Source organism: Pelophylax lessonae (assembly GCF_965119305.1).
Source record: "Pelophylax lessonae genome assembly, chromosome: 2".
In the NCBI taxonomy this organism is placed as follows: Eukaryota; Metazoa; Chordata; class Amphibia; order Anura; family Ranidae; genus Pelophylax; species Pelophylax lessonae.
Genome location: NC_138769.1, coordinates 248,390,614 through 248,417,574, shown reverse-complemented (window position 1 = coordinate 248,417,574; position 26,961 = coordinate 248,390,614). Strand labels below are relative to the sequence as shown.

Genomic DNA, 26,961 nt, shown 5'->3' with positions numbered 1-26,961 from the left:
AGGCGTCCCTGGATACCCCCTGAGACCAACTGAACTACGACTGGCGAGGCCGTCAGTCTCAGACACCAGGAAAAGGGGGACAAAAGTGGGGGGAGACCAGCGCAGCCCCCCAACACGGAAACCCCACAGCAACCCTCCCCTGAGACACAGGTAAGTTATGGACGGGGAGCTGAACCAAGGGGTTTCCAAAAGAAGCCATCCCCGCTTTAGGCCTAGTAGGGGATGGCTACACAGCCCTGACGCCACTCACCGGGACTCTCACTTGGTAATTGAGCAAGGGGCAGATAGAAAAATGAGGGACTTACAGAAGTAAGACTAAATTGCTTACCCCTGCTTTTTCTTTCACCCAATCCTCTCTCACCTACTCTTCCTCTCTCCCCTACTTTCCACCTGCATCCCTGCAGACCAAAAGCCAGGAACAGATGGACAGTCTCAATAAACCAAAAAAGAGTAAATACTGCCGTACATGCGGCACAAAACTGCCAACAGAAAGCGACAAACTTTTATGCAGTAAATGCATTAAAAAGATTGTCAACGAGGAAGCAAATCCATTAGCAAAGGATTTTTTGGATTTCAAAAAAGAAATGACAGCCACAATGCAGTCCCTGCAGGCTACAATTAATGCCATGAAAGGAGAAGACCAGCCCTCCACGGCAGCAAAAGGCAAAACCCCCAAACTTAAGGGGAAACCCAAACCGGTACCCCAACCAAGCTCCTCCGACTCCCGATTCGGAATCGGAAGAGGGGGAACTGCTAGATAAAAGCAGCTCTGATTCAGAGGACGATCCGGGAACGGCGGAAACCCAAAGAATGACCAAACACCTTTTCCCGGCGGAGGAAACTGAAGAAATAAACTTTTCTTCCCCAAGGCGCTGAAGAGACGATTCCCATTCGAGGAGAACCTGATCACCGCGACCAAATGCCCAAAACTGGACGCATCTTTGGCGAAAGTCTCGAAGAGATCGGATCTATCCTTCGAGGACATGGGCCAATTGAAAGACCCAATAGATAAAAAAAATGGAGGTGGTACTCTGGCGAGCCTATGAGGCAGGGGCTGCGGGGTTTCAGCCTAATATCGCGAATACCTGTGTGGCCAGAAATGTTTCATTCTGGCTGGAACAACTCAGAGGTCATCTGAGCAAGGTTCCAGGGACAGAAGAAGCCCTTGACTCCCTCCTACTCACCGAGAAAGTGTGGTATACATGGCGGACGCCTCGGCAGAAGCGGTAAGATTCGCCGCCCGAACAACAGGCTTAATCAACGCAACCAGGAGAGCACTATGGCTAAAGACCTGGGAGGACGAATATGCCTCAAAGAACAAACTATGCAACATCCCCTTTGACGGCAACCTACTCTTTGGCTCAGAGTTGGAGAAAGTGCTAGAAAGATCAGCCGATAGAACAAAGGGCTTCCCGTTCAAAAAACCCAAACGGGGGGAAAAATAGTCCTTTCGTCAACCAAGACGAGAAAACCAGGCGAAAAGGGAAAGACCCCAGACTCAACGCCGGTGGAACTTCAACCGGAACAGGGGCAGGACCAATTTTCTGTTCCCCAAACCCGCATCCACCAGCAAAACCCAATGACGCCAGCCGGATGGCGGTGGGAGGCAGACTACGTCATTTCCTCCCACAATGGAAAACGTTTTGTTCAAACCAATTTATTTTACAGATAATCGCACTGGGTTACATGATAGAATTCGAATCAGCACCCCAGTACACATTCAAAACTACAAAGGTCCAAGTAGGATCAAAAGGCAAAAAACTCGTGGACCTAGCAATCAAAGACCTAAGCGAAGGCGTGATAGTGGAGATACAACCAACACTTCACACCAGAGGGCACTACTCTCACATATTCATCACATATTCATCAGAGAGAAACCCTCGGGCAGGTCTCGTTTAATTCTGAATTTAAAGAATTTAAACAAATCCATAAAATACAGAAAGTTCAAGATGGAAACCATCTTTTCGCTAAGAACAATTCTACCACCATCAGCCTTCCTAGTAACACTAGATCTGAAGGACGCTTATCTTCACGTGCCAATCCATCCCGATCACCAAAAGTTCCTGCGTTTCGCCACACAGGAAGGTGCGAAAACACGCCATTTTCAATACCAAGCGCTTCCCTTTGGCATCTCTTCAGCCCCACGCATTTTCACCAAAATAATAGCGGAGGTAGTGCAGGAACTGAGGTTAAAGGGAGTCCAGATAATCCCATACCTGGACGATTTCCTAATTTATGGGGTCTCCAGAGAAGAAACCCTGGCAAACCTACAGAAGAGTTCCTAACTTATCTGGGGTGGCAAATCAATTTAAAAAAATCAAGCAGAGTTCCCTCCCAAGTGACCACGTTCCTGGGTTACACCATCAACACCATAGAGCAGAAAATTATCCTCCCGGAGGAAAAAATAACGAAGCTGGGCAACAAAGCAAACCAACTTCTAACCGAAAAACAGGGGAAAAGGAGAGCAGTCATGTCACTCCTGGGACTGATGGCGGCAGCAATCCCGGCGGTCCAGTGGAGCCAACAGCATATGAGAGCTCTACAACATCATCTGCTGCAAGGCTGGGACAAAAGTCAAGAGTCCCTGTAAGAAGTCATTCCAATTCCAATAATGGTCAGGGAAACCCTAAATTGGTGGACCGGGAAGATCACCCTAGGCAGAGGCAGACTGTGGCTACCTCACACACAAGTTCGGGTCACCACGGACGCAAGCGTCTCAGGGTGGGGGGCACATATAGGGCAGCAAGTCAGACAGGGGCCCTGGGAACCCCAGCTAGCAAAAGCATCTTCCAACCTGCGGGAATTGTCAGCAGTATGGGAGGCCCTGCAGGCATTTCAGGAGATGATACTAGGAAAACATGTCCAGGTCCTGTCGGACAATGCAACGACAGTGGCTTACATCAACCGTCAAGGGGGCACAAGGTCAAAAACCCTAATGAAGACGACATACTTGCTCCTTTCCTGGGCAGAAGTACACCTCCAGTCGATATCAGCAATACATATAAAGGGCTCACTCAACACGCTAGCAGACATATTAAGTCGACAACAGCTAGACCCAACAGAGTGGGAGCTGAACAGGGGGTTTTTTTCCCGAATAACCAAAAGGTGGGGAACCCCGGAGGTGGACCTCTTCGCCTCAGCAAGCAACAGGAAGACAAAGCAATACTTCTCCCTAAAGAGGGAGAAAGACTCCCTAGGAGTAGACGCACTGGGCTTCCCATGGTCTTTCAAACTGGGGTACGCTTTTCCGCCCATACAGCTAATCCCCAAAACACTTTGGAAGATACGGACGGAGAGGGCGAGGATAATCCTGATAACGCCCTACTGGCCAAAAAGGTCTTGGTTCTCGGTTATGGGAAACATGACAGAAGAAAAACCCTGGACCCTACCAACGCAAGAAGATCTTCTCCTACAGTCAGGAGCTTACCATCCCCAACTCCAAACCTTAAAGTTGACGGCCTGGCTGTTGAACAGGGCATCCTACGGGGAAAGGGACTTACCCCAAGGGTGGTAGAAACTCTGCTGAAAAGCAGAAAACCGGTTACGCAAAAAATCTACGGAAAAATTTGGAACAAATACTCCGATAACATGCGCCAGAGGAACAAAGACCTACACGAGGTTGGTACGGTACTAGAATTCCTACTAGACGGAGCCGAAGCAGGGCTGGCGATACGCACCCTTAAAGTGCATACGGCAGCTCTCTGTCCTTCTGGACAACCAACTCAGAGTAAACCCGCTAATCAAACGATTTTTCAAATCAATTGCCAGAACACACCCAGTGGAAACCACAAACGTGGCCCCATGGGACCTCTCTCTGGTACTCAGGGCACTTACCAAAGCACCCTTCGAGCCAATTTCGGAATCTTCCACAAAAAACCTAACACTGAAAACGGCTTTCCTGTTGGCATCACATCAGCCAGAAGGATCAGCGAAATCCAAGCTTTTTCCATAAAAGAACAGTTTCTCACGGTATTCCCAGATAAACTGATACTCAAAACGGATCCACTGTTCCTCCCTAAAGTCTCTTCAGACTTCCATCGTACACAAGAAGTCCTACTACCATCCTTCTGTCAAAACCCAACGAACCAGGGGGAAGAAAAATTTTCAACCCTGGATGTCAGGAGGTGCACTTTGGCCTACCTTGAAGCCACCAAGCAATTTAGAAAATCCTCAAAGGAGTTATCAGGTAATAACTCTATTATTCGTTGACATTGGATGGTGCAGGTATTTTGGACCACTGTGACTATGGGAGCTGCAGCTCTAATGCATAGAATCATTAATGTCGCTTATCCTCACCCTTTGTTTATTATAGAAAACCTTGTATCTTTAAACAGTTCACTGAATACAAGGAATTCTGTTTAATGGACGAGGGGGCAGATCAACAACACTAGTGCTTCTGTTTATGAGAGCTGAAGTTGGCTGAAAAAACATATCTAGCTGTACTAATGTGGCATTTTGAATGTATGAATTTTACACTACAGAGCAGTGATCCGAACATGGCATAAATCTCACTAGAGGAACTTCTCTGCCTGAAGTTTTCATTAAAGCAAAAAAAGAGATCTGATCGTGGATTACACTAAAAAATACATTGGTGGATATTGTCTACTAAGGTATTTTTTTTTTTTTTTTTACTGACATAGGTGTGAAATTGAAAAGTACTTTTGTTTTATTTTACAGAGCTCAACATTTGGCAGATATTCTTACAGCCAAAGGCTTCCCAGCTGTGTGTATATCAGGTAACACTGGATTATTTTGCCTTTATCTGAGTTAATAGATTCTCTGTTTCCGCATCTGTCCAATATTTAAAATGTTATTGGGTTGGTTAAATATGTGTAAGAGCACAATTACTACATAGTCATACAATCAAAACTGTATCATTTTAGTCGTTAAATTTCAATCTTTCCCCACATTTGGATTACATTGAATTGCTCTTTTTGGACTACCTTAAACTTGCACTACTCATTCTAATGTTCTCCTGCAAAATGTTTTGATAAACTTGGGAATTCATTTTTCCTTCGATGATAGCAATCCGTCCTGGCCCTGAAGCAGCCCCAAACCAAGATGCCCCCTCCACCATACTTCACAGTTGGAATGAGGTTTTGATGTTGGTGTGCTGTGCCTCTTTTTTGCCACACAGTGTTGTGTGTTTCTTCCAAACAACTCTACTTTGGTTTCATCTGTCCGCAGAATATTTTGCCAGTACTGCTGTGGAACATCCAGGTGCAAACTGTAAACGTGCAGCAATGTTTTGTTTGGACAGCAGTGGCTTCCTCTGTGGTATCCTCCCATGAAATCCATTCTTGTTTTAGTGTTTTACGTATTGTAGATTCGCTAACAGGGATGTTAGCTTTTGCCAGTGACTTTTGTAAGTCTTTAGCTGACACTCTAGGATTCTTCTTCACCTCATTGAGTAGTCTCTTGCAGTCATCTTTACAGGACGGCCACTCCTAGGGAGAGTAGCAGCAGTGCTGAACTTTCTCCATTTATAGACAATTTGTCTTACCGTGGACTGATGAACAGCAAGGCTTTTGGAGATACTTTTATAACCCTTTCCAGCTTTATGCAAGTCAACAATTCTTAATCGTAGGTCTTCTGAGAGCTCTTTTGTGCGAGGCATCATTCACATCAGGCAATGCTTTTTGTGAAAAGCAAACCCAGAACTGGTGTGTGTTTTTTATAGGGCAGGTTAGCTGTAACCAACACCTCCAATCTCATCTCATTGATTGGACTCCAGTTGGCTGACATCTCACTCCAATTAGCTCTTGGAGATGTCATTAGTCTAGGGGTTCACATACTTTTTCCACCTGCACTGTGAATGTTTACATGGTGTGTTCAATAAAAAAACATTTAATTATTTGTGGGTTATTAGTTTAAGCAGACTGTGATTGTCTATTGTTGTGACTTAGATGATGATGAGATCACATTTTATGACCAATGAATGCAGAAATCCATATCATTGCAAAGGGTTCACATACTTTTTCTTGCAGCTGTAATTGCACCTTTTATATGCACTTTGAAACTTACACACATTGCCATAATTGCACATTTGTCTTGATTGCACTGGGAATTGCACTATTGCGCTTTTTAATTTATTATAACATTTATGATGGAAAATTGTTTTGATGTACATTTATGCATTGTTGCACATCTAGCATTGGTTTGCACATTTGTTTGGTTGCACTTGAAACTGCATAATTGCACTTTCAAATAATTTAAACCGTTTTCATATTCAGAGTCAAACATAAACCAAACTTGTGTCTACACAGGATAGTAGTGGTACACTGCATCCTACTACAAGATATAGCAAAAATATTGATTGCACTTGGTAAAGTCACGATTCCACTTTAATACTGGAAATCGTTTTTTCAACTCTGGGTTTTTTACTAAAAGATTTATATAACAACAATCACTCAGTAAGGGTAATCGCGCCTCACTGAACCAACAACCAGACACAGTTATGTGGTATAATCTCTGACTTTGCGAGATATGATTGAAAATATGAATATATCTAGGTATACCACATGTGGTTTTTGTCTTTAGTTTTTTGTTTTTTTTATACCTTGTACTGTAGAAGAAGTGAGATTCTAGTAAGGTGAATTTTTTTTTTCCCTCCTACTATTAGTACTTATACTGACTGCATTAAAAAGTACTTTCCTTTATATAAAATAACATGAGAGGTTCAGTTGTTTCATTCTAGTGCAATCATTCTGTGACTGTTAATGGATTTTTATCTGTATTATCCTGTTTAATTAAAAAAATCGACAGATACCTGTGAAAGTCTGTGGTTTTTAATCCTTTGTTTTCTCTGGCAGGTAGTATGAACCAAAACCAAAGACTTGACGCAATGGCCAAACTTAAGCAGTATCACTGTCGTGTTCTGATTTCAACTGATCTTGTAAGTAATTCGTTTGACTGGTTTTACAGTCTCTTGTATTTGACTTGAAAATAACATTAGCATGATAACCTGGTAGGTGGCACTTGTTGCCACTGGTAGGTGGCGCTGGTGGGCACAGATGCTTCTCTCCCCTTTGGGACTGATGTCCCTCTGACAGCAGCGGCGCATGAGGAGAAAAAAAAGCTGATCGCCGACTGCTGTTTACATCACGTAATCAGCTGTCATTGGCTGAAATCTGATCACGTGGTAAGAACAACTGACTTTCTTCCAACTCCATTTTTGAACTTCCGATGATATGAAGCTTTCCTTTGCTTTTTCAGTGTTTCAGTTCAACTTTCAAAATTCTGTCAGTAAAAACTACAAACAAAAGCAAAAAAAAAAAAATGTCAGTGTGCTTACTGCTTACATGACTTAGATACAGATGATTCTCATAAGTAATCCAATAATAATAATAAAGACAGATTTTACATAGTCAAAGAGTTGTCAGCATTTCTGTTTTTGCCAGTATATATGATAGAGTTGCACATTAACTCCTTTTTATATTTTTAAGACTTCACGTGGAATTGATGCAGAGAAGGTGAATTTGGTGGTAAACTTGGATGTGCCGCATGATTGGGAGACATACATGCATCGAATTGGCAGAGCTGGAAGATTTGGTAAACCACATCTGCAACTACTACTGCAGCAAACCTGATTTTAAGACCTGACCATATTTGTTTAAACCTTACCAAAATGACCTAACTGTATTGGACCTGACTGTATCAATATGCTATATACAGAACAGGATGTATTCCAAGTACCTTTAAGAAGTGGTTAGGTTTTTTTTCCTGTTCTAAAAATTTCCATGGACATAGGTCTTTAAAAAATAAGTTCACCTTTTTTGAAAAAAAAAAATGCACATATTTGCAGGTAAAAAAACTTTGTATTTACTATTTTTTTTTTTTTTTTTGGGAGCCGGGAAAGCATTGCACCTGCAATCGGCATATTGCAGGTGCATTATCAGGCTCCTGCAGACTGTCAGTATAGCTGTCTGCCCATACCTCTGACACAGGCAGGCAGCTACTTAAGTCCAGGCAGAGTTAATTAACTATGAGGATGCTCACCAGTAGTTTGAGAACAACAGCCATCAGCCGCAAAGGATGTTGGTACTTGTAGTCTATGATACGGCTGGGTGGACAGAATCCCACATGGCTGTGCTTTTTTCAAATTGTGACAGTGGGGGCGGGGAGAAGTTCCTTGGCACACTGTCACAGGGCACCTAAAAACGCATTGAACATGTACATGTTCTTGAAGGTCAACTTATCCTTTAACTCTTAGATTAGACCAACTGGCTCCTGAATTATTTAATATGTATGCAAGTGTGTCAGACAGGCCTTGTTGTTTAATTTGACAAATAGGAGCATGATGTTAACACTTAGCAATGTTCTAAGATTGTGTGTGTGTGCATGTATCTATCTCTGTTTCTGATATATACAATTCATTCAGTAAGTATTCACAGCTCTTAATTTTTTCCACATTTTTATTATGTTACAGCCGTATTCCAAAATGGATTAAATTCACTGTTTTCCTCAAAATTCTACAAACAATTACCCGTAATGACAACGTAAAAGAATGTCTGAAATCTTTGCAAATGTATTAAAAATAAAGAACAAAACAAATCACCTGTACATAAGTATTCACAACCTTTGCGCAATACTTTGTTGAAGCATTTTTGGCACCAATTACAGCCTAAAGTATTTTTGAGTGTGATGCTACAAGCTTGGCACATGGGTTGTTTTTGGGTAGTTTCTCCCATTCTTCTGTGAAGGATCACTCAAGCTCCATCAGGTTGGATGGGGAGCGTCGGTGCACAGCCATTTTCAGATCTCTCCAGAGATGTTCAATTGGGTTCATGTCTGGGCTCTGGCTGGGCCACTCAAGGACATTCAGAGTTGTCCCGTAGTCACTCCTTTGTTATCTTGGCTGTGTGCTTAGGGTCATTGTCCTGTTGGAAGATGAACCTTCACCCCAGTCAGGTCCAGAGCGCTCTGGAGTGGGTTTTCATCAAGGATATCTCAGTACATTGCTGCATTCATCTTTTCTTAATCTTGACTAGTCTCCCAGTTCCTTCCACTAAAAAACATCCCCACAGCATAATGCTGCTACCATCATTCTTCACTGTAGGGGATAGTATTGGCCAGGTGATGAGCGGTGCCTGGTTTCCTTCAGAGACGACGCTTGCCATTCAGGCCAAAGAGTTTAATCTTTGTTTCATCAGACCAAAGAATTTGGTTTCTCATGGTCTGAGAGTCCAGGTGCCTTTTGGCAAACTCCAGGCGAGCTGTTATGAGCCTACTGAGAAGTGGCTTCAGTCTGGCCACTCTACCATACAGGCCTGATTGGTGGAGTGCTGCAAAGATGGTGGTTCTTCTGAAAGGTTCTCCTCTCTCCACAGGGAAACTCTGGATCTCTGTCAGAGTGACCATCAGGTTCTTGGTCACCTCCCTAAGGCCTTTCTCCCCTGATCGCTCAGTTTTGCAGGGTGGCCCCTCTAGGAAGAGTTCTGGTGGTTTACCCTTCCTTCACAAGATCATCTTCCTTCCTTACTTTCAGATCACATCTAACATAGAGAACCCCCCCTCCACCTTTTCTTTGGACCGTGTACCTCTAAGCAAGAGGATCGGCATGAATACAAACAGCCCAGTCTTGTAAGGAGTTAAGCCGTGTTTCTGGAACACAGACCACGTCTCCAACGTCAAGAGCATCTTCAATGCTGCAGAAATGTTTCTGTACTTTCCCCAGATCTGTGCCTCAATACAATCCTGTCTTGGCGGTCTACAGACAATTCCTTGGACTTCATGGTTTGGTTTGTGCTCTGACACGCACTGTTAACTGTGAGACGTTGTATAGACAGGTGTGTGCCTTTACAAATCCTATCCAATCAACTGAGTTTTCAACATGTGGTCTCCAGTCAAGTTGTAGAAACCTCTCAAGGATGATCTGTGGAAACAGGATGCACCGGAGCTCAATTTTGAGTGTCATGGCAAAGGCTGTAAATACTTGTATAGTACATGTGATTTTTTTTTTTTCCTGTATAAATTTGCAAAGATTTCAAACAAATTTCTTTCACGTTGTCATTAATGGGGTATTGTTTGTAAAATTTTGAGGAAAATAATTAATTTAATCACTTCAGCCATGGAAGGTTTTACCCCCTTAATGACCAGGCCATTTTTTTGCAATAAAGCACTGTGTTATTTTAACTATCAATTGCGCTGTCTTGCGACGCTGTACCCAAATTTGTTTTTTTTCTCCCGACAAATAGAGCTTTCTTTTGGTGGCATTTGTTGCGTTTTTCTTTTTTTTTTTGTGTGCTATAAACAAAAAAAAACGACAATTTAAAAAACAAAACAATATTTTTAAGTTTCTGCTTTAACCACTTTACCACCGGAGGATTTTGCTGTCTTACGTCCAGGCCACTTTTTGCGATTCGGCGCTGTGCGAATTTAACTGACAATTGCGCGGTCGTGCGACGCCATACCCAAACGAAATTTACGTCCTTTTTTTCCCACAAACAGAGCTTTCTTTTGGTGGTATTTGATCACCAGTGCGCTTTTTACTTTTCGTGCTATAAACAAAAAAAGAGCGTTTGTTTTGAAAAAATAACAATATTTTTAACATTTTTTTATATGAAATTCCCCCAAAAAAATGTAAAAATCAAATTTTTTTTAAATTTTTGGCCAATTTGTTTTCTGCTACCTATGTTTGGTAAAAAAAAATCATGATAAGCGTATTTTGATTGGTTTGCGCATAAGTTATTGCGTTTTACTAACTACGGGAAAGATTTCTGTCATTTTTGGTGTTTTTTTTTTTTAACGCGTAATGGCGGTGATCTGCGATTTTTTTTTTTTTTTTTGCGGGACTGCGACATTGCGGCGGACAGATCGGACCCTTGACTGACATTTTTGACACTTTTGGGGGTACCAGTGACATTACTGCAGTAATCAGTGCTATACATATGCACTGTTACTGTAAAAATGACACTGGCAGTGAAGGGGTTCATTTTATTGGAGAGGGAGGGGTTAATGTATGCCTGGTGCTTACTGACGTGTGGGGGGGGGAGGTGACTGAGTGAAAGAAGGACAGATCGGATGTTCAGCTATGCTGAACACTCCGATCTGTCAGTCCCTGTCACTTAGGAGATCCGCCCGCTCTGGAGGCGGACGGATCTCCTCATTCGATTCCCCGACGATCGGGGCAGAGCACCGGCGATTGCTGCCGCTCCTCCCCTGGCCCGACTCCCGCTGTGAATGAAAACAGCGGGAGCGCGCCGCCTACAGGGGGAGGAGTCCAGCGACGTAGGTCTACGTCGCTGGACGGGAACGAGCCGCTTTGCCGCAGTACGCTCCATGTGAGCGGTCGGCAAGTGGTTAAAACACATCCAATAAAAAAAAATGTAAAAAATCTAATTTCTTCATCAATTTAGGCCAATATGTATTCTGCTACATATTTTTGGTAAAAAAAATCCTAATAAGCGAGTATTGATTGGTTTGTGCAAAAGTCATAACAACTACAAACTATGAGATATATTTATGTATTTTTTTTTTCTACTAGTAATGGCGGCGATCAGCGACTTTGGCACTGCGTTACTTTAACTGACAATTTAGCGGTCGTGCGACACTGTACCAAAAAAAAAAAAATGTATGTCCTTTTTTCCCCACAAATAGAGCTTTCGTTGGTGGTATTTGATCACCTCTGTTTTTTACTCTATAAACAAAAAAGAACAACCATTTTGGAGAGAAAAAAAAAACTTTTTTACTTTCTGCTTTAAAACGCATCCAATAAAAAAAATGGTATAAAAAAAATTTGGTAAAAAAAAAACCCCAGTAAGCGTATATTGATTGGATTGCCTAAAAGTTATCGTGTCTACAAACTATGGGATATTTTTATGGCCTTTTTTTTTTATTTTTTTACTAGTAATGGCGGCGATCAGTAATTTTTTTTTTTTTAATTTATTTTTTTTTAATTTATTTTTTTTATTTATTTATATTTTTAAAAATAAAATAAATAGATCACTTTTTTTGACACATTTTTGGGGATCAGTGATATTACAGGGATCAGTGCTAAAAATATGCACTGCTACTGAACTAATGACACTGGCAAGGAAGGAGCTAACATCAGGGGTGATCAAAGGGTTAAATGTGTCCATAGGGGTGCTTCCTAACTGTGTTGCTCTGACTGGATGAGAACCGAGATCGGTGTTCCTGTCAGCAGGAACACAAGATCTCTATCTTGCCTGTCAGAATGGCGATTTACCTTTTTTACCGTTTTGCCCAGTCTCTGGAACTATCACAGATGGCCGGCGGCAGGGCTTGACAAATTTGCTTGAAATTTAGGAACCAGTTAAAAAATTAAGAGCTAGTTTTTTTTCCGGGCATGCCGAATGTGCGGCTTCTGTCAGATCGGCTGCCATATACAAGGGCTCAATAGCGGACAATTTTTAATGAACCAGCTGATGTGGCCCAGCATTTGGCCCGTGTGGCTTGATTGTGTGATGGGCAGTGGCTCTCACTAGGGAAGGACAGTGCAGCAAGTTGGAGGCGATTAGGAGATCCAGTAACTCATGCCACCTTAGGCCCCTTTCACATGTGCAGCTCCGCTAAGCGGAATCCGCTTGCTAAGCAGGAATTTCATTGCTAATCCTCGCTGAGCAGGTTGATGGTGGGCCCTGTCCGCTCCACTATGCAGAGCAAACATGGACACAGTCCCGTTCTCTATGGGGCAGTCGGATGGGAATGGACTGCCTGTCCATTTCAATCCAATGCCTTCTGATCATCAAGCGGGTGGAAAGTAGGACCACCATCCTTCTGTTTATGGCGGACTGGATCAGGTGGCAGCAGTTATCAGCGGACATCTGCCTCTCCTTAAAGGAGACTGGAGGGTCCTGATCAGACCCTCCAGTCTCCTTAAAGGAGACTGGAGGGTCTGATCAGGTTCACCTGAAAAACTGACAGGCAGACCTGATCAGACGGCCCTTGTGAAAGGGGACTATGGCTGTGTGAATTTTAATGGAAAAAAATAAAATAAAAAAAACTTTCCATCTCCGCTCTGCCGGTGACTGCTTGTTGCAGCCCCAGCCGCCACAAGGGGTTGCCAGTTCCCCAATGGAAGTGTTTCCCTATAGCAGGCCACAAAGCCGCGGCCTCAATTATCGGCCGGCGCGGCATCTTAGTCTGTGCCCCCGCAGGGGGGGGGGGGCGCAGTGTAGCCCAGGCTGCTAACTCTAGTCAGCAATGTGACCTGGTGCCTGGGATTTGTCGAGCCCTGGTCGACGGACATCAAGTCCGCCGCACCTGCTGATCGACCAATCGACGTGCACCATCTACATATGTACAGGTTTGTGGTTTTGCGCAAAAGAGCTGACCTGCTGTGGTACATGTACGTTAGACAGTTGGCAAGTGGTTAATGCATTTTTGAATGAGGCTGTAACATAAAATGTAGAAAAAGTGAAGCACTGTGAATACTGTACAGTATATCTGAGTAGTAGAGTGTTGGACCATATAAGTTCATAATGCATAAAGTTTGAAGTTCAGGTGATCGCTTTTACTGGTTCACTTTAAATTATTAAAGCGGTTGTAGAGTCAGGTTTTTTTTATCTGAATGAATTTTACACATTAAGATAAATGCGCAGCAGCCCCCCTTAATACCTGAACCCATCTTGATCCCGAGATGTTGCAGGAGTGTCTCGGTTGCCCAGGACTCTCCCTCCTTATTGGCTCCCGCTGCTGTCAAAGTCAGTGAGTGGACACAGGGAGCCTCAGCTCGGGTGCCCCCATAACAAGCTGCTTGATGTGGGGGCACTCAACAGGAGGAAGGGGCCAGGAGAGCTGAAGAGGGACTTGAGAAAAGGAGAATCTGGGCTGCTCTGTGCAAAACCACTACACAGAGCAGGCAAGTATAACAGGTTTGCTATTTATAAAAAAAAAAAAAAAAGAGACTTAAGCATCACTTTAACCACTTCCCGCAATCTGACGTACCTGTACATCGGCTTAATGAAGTGGTTGTACCGGGGAGATGCCTGCAACTGCAACTACCGTTTTTTTTAGAGACGGGTGTCGGCTTTCAGAAGATAACAACTGATGCGGCTCAGCAGCCGTTTGGGCGTTATCCCAGCGAGTGGGAAGGGACGCCCACCGCCTTCTGCAGCTCTGCCTGGCTCTCCTGTCCTACCCGGAGACCCGAGCAGCCAGCTGACACATCCGCCGGCTCGGAGTCGGCTTTGATCGGGTCTCCGATCATGTAACCCAGAAGCGAATATACTGTTGTTTTTTTTTTTTAAATCCGTGAAATTTATTTTTTCCCAAAAAATTGCTTTTGAAAGACCGCTGCGCAAATACTGCGTGACAAAAAAATATTTCAAAGACCGCCATTATATTCTCCAGAGTCTTTGCTAAAAAAAAATATTATGTTTGGGGGTTCTAAGGAATTTTCTAGCAAAAACAAAATACTGATTTTAACTTGTAAACAGCATGTGGCAGAAATAGGCTTGGTCCTTAAGGCCCCTTTCTCCAATCGCCTTCCAGGACGGCCCAACATGAGAGATGATAGGCTCCTCCTACCGGAAACACAATCAATTAAAACACAGTTAAAAGGCCCCACCCTTCCCTCTATCCTCAGTTTAGATTGTGTTTCTTCCTACGAAACGTTTGTTGTTTTTTACTGACCTGCAGACTTTGTGATAGTCCTATGGTCCCCCTGTGAGCCAGGTTCAGCGAAGCCATTGAGAGTAGAGCTCTACCTGCCACCCCTCCCGGGTCTCTCACAGGTCGCCTCTTCCATCGGGGGAACCGTCGGTCACCCTGGGTGATCCCTCTGGTCTTTCTCTCAGTTTTTTCCCGGCGCCAGCAGCTCTCCTCCACAGAAGACAGATTCAAAATTCCCGCGGGAAGTGACGTCAGACGCGAGCGCCTCAAGCCTCGCGGTCGGAGCGGAAGGAGTCGGACATCCGGTGACGTCAGTTCCGACGAACGCGGAAGGAGAAGGTGGAGGAGACGCCGGAACCGCTTTACATGCGGTAGTGCAGCTCCCAGGCCATAGGAGCTCGGACAGCTGCCAGGGAGATGAAGCCTTCTACTCACCCACCAGGGAAGGAAGAAGCGCTGGGCCAAGCAAAGGCAGCCAAACCCAGGTCGGACCCGGGTAAGTGCTGTAGTGCATCTAGAAACTCACTTTCAATAGAAAAAGTCTGCTGATGTATTTTCCCTAAAAAATGCTTGATGTTCCCTCTCCCTGCCCATAGTAGGACTGTTAAGTGTCTTTTCTATAGGGCCTCATACCTTTGCATATGTGGGAACAGGATACTAATTGATGTTGTATCCTGTCTTCCAGAGTCCCAGAGTGGTGTTCAAGAAACTTCTACTGTCTCAGGGCCAGGATCTGTTGCCTCTAAAAAGTGTGGTAACTGTGCAGACAAATTACCTCCCTCCCATACAAAACCATTTTGCTACAAATGCATTTACAAACTGGCAGGAAAAGAATCATCAGCCCTTATGAAAGACTTTTTAAAAACAGTCCGGGAGGAAATGCTGACAACAATCCAGACTGTTAAAACTTCCCTAGCACCCCCAGCCTCTCAGGCAGGGGAAGGGATCTCTTCACAGGAGAGCTTTTTTGTTAAAGCAGGACAAGCTAGCCAGTCTCTTTCTCAGAGTCTACCTTCAGGTTTGCAAGGAAATAGACAGGAAGAAGAGGATTTGAACCACTCAATCTCCCAGTCCAATTCAGAGGGAGAAGGAGATAGGGACTCAGATGAAACAGAGGAAGCAGAACCTTCCAGGAATCTGTTTGGACTTGATAACATGCAAGGGCTTCTTCAAGCTGTGTATGCCTCTGAAGAAATACCTGACGTACAAGTAGGGTCATCAGCTCAGGACAGACTCTACAAGGGTCTAGGTAAGACTCCTTCTAGAGTTTTCCCCATCCACCAATCCCTCAAAGGGTTGGTTCTTCAGCAATGGCAGCGTCCAGAGACTAAGTTTAAGAAACCAGTGTCATGGAAACACAGATTTCCCTTTAAGGAGGAAGATATCGAACAGCTGATTAAAAGTCCAAAATTAGATGCACCCTTGGCTCAAGTAACCAAGAAATCTGACCTCTCCTTTGCTGATGCAGGCAGCATTAAGGATGCCATGAATAGGAAAGCGGAGTCTCTCCTGAGAAAAGCCTGGGAGGCCAATGCCTCTACCATGGCCCCAGCCTTGGCTGCCTCTTGTGTAGCAAGGAATACCTGCTGTTGGTTAGACAGGTTGAATAAAAACTTATCCCAGGATAAGACTCAAGATTTACAGGACTCACTGACCCTGATTGGGAAAGCAGTAACTTACCTGGCAGATGCAGCTGTTGAGTCGGTTGTAGCTTCGGCCAAGACAGGTGCCCTTTTAAACTCAGCCAGAAGAGCTATCTGGTTGAAGGAGTGGGAGGGTGACCTCACCTCAAAGTCGAAGCTCTGTGCCTTGCCTTTTGAAGGATCATTATTATTTGGCTCTGGGTTGGATGAGGTTCTAGCTAGGTCCTCAGAAAAAGGGAAGAAATTTCCAGTTAAAAGGAAGGATGTTCCCAGAAAATTTTTTCGAGGCCCCCAGGAACATAGTCAAAATAGACGTAAAAGAGAACCCAACAAGAGATGGGGTTTCAGGAAGGGAAAACAAAGGAATAATTTGCTCTTTCCCTCCTCAGCGGGCTCTAGAGACAACAAGTGACGCCACCATCAAGGTGGGGGGGAGACTGAAAAAATTTCTCCCTCAGTGGGGAGAAATTTCAGTCTCCCCATATATTTACAACCTCATTCAGGAAGGCTATCGCCTTCAATTCAATTCAATACCACCCACCACAATTACCATAACTCAGGTCCCCAAGAAACCTCAGGTCAAAGAAGCTCTTCTTCAGGGGATTCAAGAACTGGCAGAGCAATTAGTAATAACCCCAGTACCAGAGGATCAGCATCTACAAGGGGTGTATTCTCATGTATTCGTGGTCCCAAAACCATCAGGCAAATTCCGCCTAATAATAAACCTGAAGAAACTCAACAGTTTCCTGACGTACAAAAAATTCTCAATGGAGACAATTTATTCAGTACGAAAGAACTTGCTAAAGGATGTCTTCATGACCACCTTAGACCTCAGAGACGCTTACCTACACATTCCCATCCACCCAGAACATCAAAAGTTCCTGAGGTTTGCCTTAGAGAACAATGGGGAAACGACTCATTGGCAGTTCAGGGCACTACCCTTTGGTCTAGCTGCCAGTCCAAGAATATTTACGAAGGTTCTTGCAGAAGCGGTAGCCCACCTACACATGTTAGGGATTGCCCTGATCCCCTACTTGGACGATCTACTGATTTTCGGGAAATCAGAGACCCAGGTAAACCTGGATACCCATCGTGTAATAGAGGTTTTGGAGAGCCTAGGATGGCTTATCAATCTGAAAAAATCAGCTTTGGTCCCATCCCAGCTTCGGAACTTTCTAGGGTTCCTAGTAGACTCAAAGGCTCAAAAACTATTCCTAACCCAAGAAAGGATGCACAAGATTGTCACCACAGTCCAAGGGTTAGAAGACTCCCCATCCTGCTCCAGAAGAGAAGTTTTGAGAGTATTGGGCTTGATGTCAGCCAGCATACCAGCCTTGGTATGGGCACAGCTGCACGCAAGGGAACTTCTGTTTTTCCACTTGTCATCTTGGGACAGAAAAACAGACTCGTTGGACGAACAAGTCGTCCTCACCCCTCAGGCCCGGGAATCCCTGATATGGTGGAAAGAACAGACCAACCTAGGGAAGGGCAGGCCCTGGGGACAATGGGATCCTGTAGAGATCACTACAGACGCCAGTACCAAGGGCTGGGGTGCACACATGGAAGGAGCTCATGCACAGGGGATCTGGGAGTTGGCGACAACTCAAGCTTCCTCCAATTTCAGGGAGTTGAAAGCTGTAGGAGAAGCCTTGAAAGCTTTCAAAGAGAACATCCACAACAAGGAGGTCCTCATTCTCTCAGACAATACTACAACGGTAGTATACCTGAACAGGCAAGGAGGAACCAGATCCAGACCCCTCTTGGATCTAGCTTCCGGAATCCTAAGCTGGGCCGAGGAAAGAGTAGTCTCTCTAGTAGCAGTCCACATCAGGGGGGAAAACAACCTGCAAGCAGACTTCCTCAGTCGTCATCTGATTCAGGAAGGAGAATGGGAGCTAGACCCCAGAATTTTTCAAAAGATAACACAGAGGTTCGGAACACCAGAAATAGATCTGTTTGCCACAGCGCAGAACAAGAAAGTGGAAAAATTCTTCTCCCTCACCAGGTCCAGAGGAATGATGGGGTTGGATGCCCTGGCCCAACCTTGGGTTTTCAGTCTGGCTTACGCCTTCCCCCCTCTAATGTTGATCCCGAGAGTTCTTCAGAAACTGAATCACTCGGGGGACCTCCGGTTGATACTAATTGCGCCTTGGTGGCCAAGAAGACCTTGGTTTGCCACTCTGAAGACCATGGCAATGATTCCCCCATGGCATCTGCCGGTCTCAAAAAACCTGTTATCCCAGGGTCCAGTGTTATGCCAAGACCCGGAATTTTTTCAGTTGGCAGCTTGGCTACTGGAAGCCAACTCTTAATTTCAAAAGGTTGCTCACAGAGAGTTGTAGATACTCTCCTGCTGAGCAGGAAACCTATTACCAAGAAAATCTACACTAAGGTATGGAAAAAGTTTTGTACCTGGGGTAAGCAAAGAGGCTTTGACTCCCCCTCTACCCCTGTAATCCTAGAGTTTCTACAGGACGGGGTGGATAAGGGTGTGGCCATTAACACTCTTAGGGTACAAATTGCGGCTCTCTCGGTGTTCCTGGACACTCGTCTGGCAAGAGAGCCACTGATAAGCAGATTTTTGTTAGCCAGACAAAGAGTTACTCCTTTGTCTAAAGACAGGTTCCCTCCTTGGGACCTGACAAGGGTCCTAGAGGCGTTATCTAGGTCTCCCTTTGAACCTTTGGAACAGATTTCCCTCAAACGGTTGTCTTTAAAACTGACGTTTTTGCTGGCTATCACTTCAGCTAGGAGAGTAGGGGATCTCCAGGCCCTCTCTATCAAAGAACCGTTTATGACTGTATGCCCAGACAGGATAGTCCTAAAACCAGATCCACTATATCTCCCAAAGGTGGCATCTCCTTTTCACAGAGTACAGGAGATCAATTTACCTTCTGTGACAACCCAAAGAACAGGAAGGAGGAAAAGTTCCACTGTATTGATGTTAGAAGAGCTCTACTCATCTACTTAGACAGGACAAAGAACTTTAGAAGGTCAAACCATCTTCTGGTCCTTCATTCTGGACCTAGGAAAGGATTGCAGGCTTCCAAGCCCTCAATTTCTAGATGGATCAGGCAAGCAATTACCATCGCTTATGAGGCATCAGGTGTCCCAGCTCCTGTTAAAGTTAAAGCTCATTCTACAAGAGCCCTAGCAACATCTTGGGCCGAGAAGGCAGGAGCATCCTGGGAACAGATCCGCATGGCAGCCACTTGGTCCAGCCAGAACACCTTCCTGAAACATTACAGGATAGAAGTACTGTCTCAACAGGACCTGACCTTTGGACGCAAGGTCTTGCAGGCAGCTGTCCCACCCTAAGGTAGGCTGAGGGTAATCTAGTATCCTCTCATGTTGGGCCGTCCTGGAAGGCGATTGGAGAAATCTTACCGTTAGTTTACCGGTAACGTCTTTTCTCATGAGCCTTCCAGGACGGCCGGCCTACCCGCCCTATCAAAGGGTGCAAACAAGTTAAAAAGGGTAAGTGCCTATGAATTGACTGTGATACACGGTTCCCTCAAGGAATTTGGTTGTGGAAGATACTTTTTTACAACTGAGGATAGAGGGAAGGGTGGGGCCTTTTAACTGTGTTTTAATTGATTGTGTTTCCGGTAGGAGGAGCCTATCATCTCTCATGTTGGGCCGTCCTGGAAGGCTCATGAGAAAAGACGTTACCGGTAAACTAACGGTAAGATTTCACACTTATGCAACCTAAAAGTTGCGCGATTTTACTGTGATTTTTTTTTTTGCCATGATTTTGACTGGACTTGAAGCAATACCTATGTCTTTGGACCTCCAAAAAGCATTAAAATCTTCTCCAAGGTATTGCAGGGACTACTTTGAAGTCGTTGCGACATGAAGTCGTAAAGATATGAACGGTACTCATTGGAAATCGAGGTGTATGACTTGTCATGTTACTTTGCAGTCCCAAATCGCAGGACAAGTCGTACAAGTGTGAAAGGGGCTTTGGTAGATAAAGATGCAAACTTTTGGGATAACTTATGCCCCGTACACACGTGCAGATTATCTGAAGACTTTTGTCTGCAGACTTACCAAAACCATTTAATATGAGGTCAAACCTAAACACTTTCAATTTGTATGCAATCCGGCAGGCCCTTGCACTACATAGAAAAGGTAAATCTGAAGACAAAAGTCTTCAGATAATCTGCACGTGTGTACGGGGCATTAGAATCTTCTTATACACTTATCTGACAAAGGGATCGAAGTTATCCTGGAAGCCTGCATTGAACGCGCTCTCTCCAGCTACATATTTTTGTGTATGTATGTGTGTGTATATATGTATATGTGTGTGTATATATAATACACACACACACAACTCTATCTTTGTGTGTGTGTGTGATATATATTCTGTATATCTCCCAAAGCATTTATAGAGGCACTTGCGGGGGGGGGGGGGGGGGGATATTGAAGCAGAGATAAATCAAAGCAACATTTTACTGTCAATTTAGACAGAACTCAGTCCATCTTTCTCAAGACGTAGAGGTTAACAGAGTAACAAACCGCAAGTCCCACCCACTAAAGACATCCCATAGTGATGACATCACACAGTGCAAAGATGTCAGAAGAAGGTGAAAGGCCCTAAATATTACAAATCATCATAGTACACCAAAAAAAAAAAAAATACCAAATCCTACCTGAAATAAAACTAGAAGAAAATGCCTACTGCATAAAAATGGCAAAGGCAGAAGAAGTAGAAAAAACAAAGCATATTTGTAGCACTTACAAAATGGCCACCAGCGCACATGGTAAATACAGGGCAGGAGCGGACCAGCCATAATTTGTAACAACAGTATTAAAACAGCAAGTGATGTGCTAGGACAACATAACGATAAAGTGCCTCATAAAAAGTTACAAAATAGCCACAGAAAAACATTGCAAAACACCCCTACATGCGCGATTAATAAACAAACGGAAAAATAAAGAAATGGGAGGATATGGATTGCAGCCTAGACAGGACATTTATAGTAGATCCACAAAAGACAATGACCGTGCACAGTTTACACATATGTTTTTAATGTGTATCAGTACTCTGTAGCCAGATAGAAAAAAAACAGAGGAATCTGACATATGAGCAGTTGCAGACTAAGAATGGTGGTGAGAACCCCAAAGCTAACACCACTGGAAAAAGAATGCACCATCCCAGATAAAGGGAAGGTACATACAATAGAGCAGATGTGAAAAATGTCAGCGCCATGGACTGTGATTGAAAATTGGTAACCAGCTGGAAGGAGGAAGACCTCCTGCACCAGGAAAAACGATAAGTAGTAAGAAATGCAGTGCTCATCTGAAAACCATAAAACTGAGATGCATCACACCACATAGAAAATCAATCAAGCATTGCCAAAAGCATTCATAGGTAGTTCATCAAGCCCCTTAGGAGACAAAGTTTGTATTTCATGGATCCTTTGGCTGTCCTTTTGTGACAGCTGGTGAACATATGACAACATGTAATAGTCTGGGCAATGGTGTAACAACTAGATTTCCTAGGAGAGAGCAAGGTAGATGTTTTAGTAATATCTGAAGCTGTAAGAGTTTGTTTTTTTTCTTTGGTAGACTATATTATGATTTCTTCCTTTTGGGACCTTTCCTTTTGTTGACCTCTACTCTGAATGTGAATTTTTGCCTTTGCACTGTGTAATGTCATCGCTAGGGGTTGTTGGTTGGTGGGGCCTTGGGTTTATTAATCATTTCACCTTCGTGTTTTAGAAAGATAGACTGAGCTCCTTTGAGACATTACCAAAATGCTGCTTTGATTTATCTCTTCTTCAAGACCAGCAAGTACCTCCATACCTGTTCTGGATTTGTATGGAGCATAGCATAACCGAGCACTGCATGTTATGTATAACCATTTGTCTGATCCTCCAGGTACCTATGGTCTATCTATCTCTTACTGTGTTCGAGGAGAAGAAGAAAATCTAATGATGTCTATAGCTCAAAAGTGCAATCTCCGCCTACTTCCTCTTCCTGGTAAGGGTTTTTGCTAATTTCACTGACTTAAATGTATATTTGGAAAGTAAAATCTGTCCGCTGTGAAGCACAAACTGTACGTTTTTTTATTTTTTAATTTTACATTATTTTTGTCCTTTCAAAATAAGCCAGTTGATACAAATTGTGCTACACTTGTGCAGGCTATATAATGTAAAACCTTGATTGACTTCTGTGAGTGATATTTTTCTGTTCCTTTTTTTATTTTTTACTATATATATATATATATATATATATATATATATATATATATATATATATATATATAATTTACACACTTGACATTAGTCTATTATCAGTGTGGCTTAATTGCTTCAAAGAAAAACAGAAGACTAATTGAATGAATTTGTATCTCATGAGGACTCCCCCTGCAATATTTGTTTACTTAAGTTCCCAGATCCACAAGCTTCCACTATGGAGTCTTGCCTCTGCTTTAGCCTGTAAAACATAAACTTCACCATCACTGTATTGGATGTGACATTGACTTGGAAATTCAGTTTTGTAACCAAAGCACCCAAGAGATGTAAAAAGCTTGAGATTGAACCTACTATCTACCCAAATAAGACACTTACCAAGATATACTGTTTATTCCATGATAAGGGTTCTGCTAAAAAGCTACACATGGCATGCATATCTGAATGATAAGTTTTTGTACATGCATTATGATTTGCTAAAGCTATAGCTCCAGTTTCTCCTTGGCTGCCCTGTGTCAATTTCTACATTGTGCTGAGTAAAAGGTAGGTATTTTGCCTTTGGCAGCCTTCTCCTCTCCGTTCTGAATTATCTTGGCCTAAATAGCACAACATTGCAATTTTATCAAATTAAATTTTCTTTTTTTTCAAGAAAGCATAACCCGACAGGTTTATGGATGCGGCTGAAGCTACAATAGAGGCGCAGGTACCCTTTGGCACTCCCAAGCAATCCAGAGCAGCAAAAGTGTTTTCTTTCCCCGCCTATTTTGACAGAATTGTCGCTAAAGAGTGGGGGTGCCAAAAGCGTCCCCATGGGGTTCCTAAGCGATTTACTAAGCATTACCCCTTTGAGGAGTCCCTTAAGAAGTGGACTGTGCCACCGGTGGTGGACCTTCCAGTTTCCAGATTAAACCAGGCAACCATAATTCCAGGGAAAGAGTCCCGGGCCTTTAAGGATCCGGCTGATCCAAAGGCAGGGACTGTGGCCTGCATTATGTAAACATTAGCGGGTTTGGCAGTGGTCCTTCGGCATGTCTTTTGGCTTAAATGCTGGTCTGCAGACCAGACTTCTAAGAAGGCCTTGGCTTCTCTTTCAAGGAGATTCTGTTTGGAGCTACCCTGGATGACATCATAAAGGTCTCACAGGGGGGAAGAGTACTTTTCTTTCACAGGCTACTAAGGGTAAGGAACCTCGTCGTAAATGTGGACCTGCCTTCTCGGCTCAAGATACGTTTTTTTCATCCCTCAGGTCGACTAACAAGGGCTTGAAGCCTTTCATGGCCTCCTCTGGCGGCTCCAAATGAACCTGGTCTGGCAAGCCAAGAGCGGGCTTCTCCAGACCCGCGGACAAGGCTCCATCTGCATGAAGGTGCGCCCCCCACCCCTATCAGGCGTAGGGGACGTCTTCGCGGGTTTCCGGACTTGTGGACTTCCCTGGTGCAAGACAAGTGGGTCCACTAAGGTGGTCGGTCCGGTTTCAAGATCGAGTTTTGCTCCTTTCCCCGGCAAGGTTTTTTCCAACCTGTGCCTGCCCGCAGACCGGTTACAGGGTCTGTGTGGGGCGGTACAAGACCTGTTCCTTCAAAGGGTGAGTGTCCTGGTTTCCGCTTCGGAAAGTTTTCAGGGGTTTTACTCAAACCTGTTCACAATCCCCAGGAAGGAAGACAAAGTGCGTCCAATCCTGAACCTGAAGGCGCTAAACTGGTTTGCTACAGAAGTTCAGAGTCCGTGCGAACGGTGTGGCATCCCTGCGTCAGGGATTTTCTTGCCTCCTTGACATCAAGGATGCTTATCTTCACATTCCAATATGTGCCAGTCACCAGCGTTTTTTATACGCTTTGTTGTGGGAGAGGAGCATTATTCGTTTGTGGCGTTACCCTTTGGTCTCGCCTCCGCTCCTCGGGTCTTCACAAAAGTGTTAGCTCCGGTACTAGCTTTGCTACGCCATCGGGGGATAGCAGTACTGGGCAACTTGGATGATGTCCTTATGCGAGCAGAGTCTTTATCTGCTCTGGTGGAGAACCTGGAGATCACAATACGAACTCTGCGGGAGTTTGGCTGGATTCTTAATTGTCGGAAGGCTGCCCTGATTCTGTCCACAAAGCTAGACTATTTGGGCCTGACTCTGGACTCGGCCTTAGCCAGAGTGCTCCTTCCTTTATACAAACTCCAGAAATTGCAGGCTGCAATTCGCCTCCTGCTGTCCAACAAACGGTCATCCCTCCGGACTTGCATGTGGGTGCTGGGCCTGATGGTACCTACCTTCAAGGTGGTTCCATTTGCACAGTTCCATACTAGGTCCCTACAAAAAGAGATTATGACCAAATGGGACAAGACTCTGCAGTCTCTGGACAATCATATCCTGCTGAGTTGGGGAACAAAGGAATCCCTGATATGGTGGCTTCGCTCTCCAGCGCTTCGGCTGGGAAAACCCTCCCTTCCCTTGTATTGGACAGTGGTCACGAGGGATGCCAGTCTGTCCGGCGTCCTCAGCAAGCATTCTGCTCAGGGGATATGGATGCTGGAAGAGTCCAGACTACCGATCAATGTCCAGGAACTCCGAGCGATCTGACTGATTCTGGATCATTGTACGGATCGTCTTTAGGGATGCCCTGTGCGCGCTCAATCGAACAATGCCACGGCCCTGGCTTATGTCAATCACCAAGGGGGCACAAGACGTGTAGGCCTCTTGGTGACACAGTCTCTGAAAACTCGCACAGTGAATGGGCCTCTTGTCTTGATGGGGTTAATCTGGAATGTTACCTTCAAGCCCTAAGCTCTGTACAGTGGTACTTTCCAGACCTTTCTGTATTGTGTTAGCTGCTGTTCAGGTCTAGAACCGTGTCACATCTGAGATTGTGCCCAAGCCTCTTAGTACTCAAATATTAAGCAAGGTTGGCCAGGCTGAAGCACATGAAGCTTACCTCCAGTTGTTTTCTTTCGGCTCTGTTCTTTAAAAAAAAAAGAAAAAAATCATTGCTATCTTACAACATTAAAAGTTAAAGCTGAGTAGTATTCTGAGTGCTGATGCCATCCAGGTTTGCAGAAGCACATTTTGTGGCTGCTGCTGCTCCTCCTTCAAAATACTTTGTCAATGAACCCTTCTCTGTTCCCGCTCCATGGTTCCCATTCAGTGACTTGGTCACCACCCCATCAGCTGCTGTGATTTGCAAGTTTACAAGGCCTTATCTCTCTTCTGCTTAGTTTGTTCGTAGCTAAATTCAACATGTCTTTTTAAAAGACTCAGTCCATAATCTTATCCTTGTTAGGGGAAATTCAGTTCAGTATGGGCTTTAATGCTGTCATTGACCGAATCCAATTTTGACCTTACTGGACCTCCACCTCTAAGTAAGCCCCTACTGCCATTTCTAAATCAGATTCAAAGTTCTTGCAGCCTTCTCCTGAGGCGCTTGTATTTCAGCAAGCACCTTGTGATTCAGTGGAGCTAACAGAGTTCTTAAAATCTGATTTAATGCAGTGTAATCTTCCTTGCAGTATTAAGGATCATCCTACTGTTCAAAGAATAGGGTATTTTAGAGCTTTTACAACTGCAAATGTGGAATCATGGCTTCCTCTTGACTATGTTTGAGGTGATTGTAGCTGTATTAGTGCAGTTGCGACAGAGACAATTGAGTACTGTCCGTGATACTTTTTTTTTTTATTCGGACTAACATACAATTTTTCAGGACAGGCTTTTGGGGTTTGTCCCATTTATCCAAGGTCCAAGCAGTACTGATTCACAAACGTTTTAGCAGAATGGTAAAAAAAAAAAAAAAAAAACACTTTAGCCTTTAAGAACGAAAACATTGAGGTCTTCTATAGTGTGGTCCGGTTGTGATAAATGATGTCCCATTGGTGTGCAAATTCATCCTCCCTTGCAACTTCTGTCCTGTTTCACCTACATAAGATCCTTTGCTACATCTTTTGCATTGGATGAGGTACACGGCATTACTGGAGGTGCAGTTGTATGACCCAGTGTTATTCGAGGTCCCATTTGTGTGTGCGTGACACTTTTAGACAGATTGATCGTGTTGCACATTTTGCAGCGTTTTTTATTGCAGGTTTGCTTCCATTATTTATGACTTAATAATCGGAATGAAGTTTCCTGCTGGGTGGTTGTCTGAAAGCCAGTATTGGTGGTTGTTCGAATACTCCTTGCAGAGTTTCATCCTCTGTTATGATGGGTTGTAAATATTTGATTATCTTTTTTATCCCTTCTTGTGCTGGATTGTATGTGGTGACTAGAGGTACACAGTTATTTGTTTTTTTTTCTCTTTGTATTGGAGAAGATTTTCTCTTTGGGGTTTTCAAGGCTGTGTTTATGCAGGCGTTGATGGTTTTGACTTTGTAAACTTTCTTATAAAAGGAGTCTGCTAGTGTTCTGAGATTTTTCTCTGTCTTCTGGGTCTGAACAGATTCGGTGGTATCTGATGGCCTGGCTGTGTATGATGGCCCGTTTTAGTATGTTGGGGGTGAAAAACTGGAACTGTATATAGAAGTGTGAAGCTTGTCATCCCTGATCTATACTGTGGCGTCTAGGAAGTTGACAT

The 26,961-nt window shown here is 44.0% G+C and overlaps 1 protein-coding gene across 1 annotated transcript in view; it reads left to right on the top strand.

The window, feature by feature from the left end:
• Nucleotides 1–26,961, top strand: part of DDX20 (DEAD-box helicase 20) — a gene marked incomplete at its 5' end in the record, with an annotated part of 66,453 nt that overhangs the window by 22,104 nt on the left and 17,388 nt on the right. The window contains 4 exons of the mRNA XM_082248472.1: nucleotides 4,678–4,736; nucleotides 6,813–6,895; nucleotides 7,446–7,551; nucleotides 22,101–22,202. Coding sequence (XP_082104598.1) covers nucleotides 4,678–4,736; nucleotides 6,813–6,895; nucleotides 7,446–7,551; nucleotides 22,101–22,202 — 350 coding nt within the window. The remainder of the gene's footprint in view (nucleotides 1–4,677; nucleotides 4,737–6,812; nucleotides 6,896–7,445; nucleotides 7,552–22,100; nucleotides 22,203–26,961) is intronic.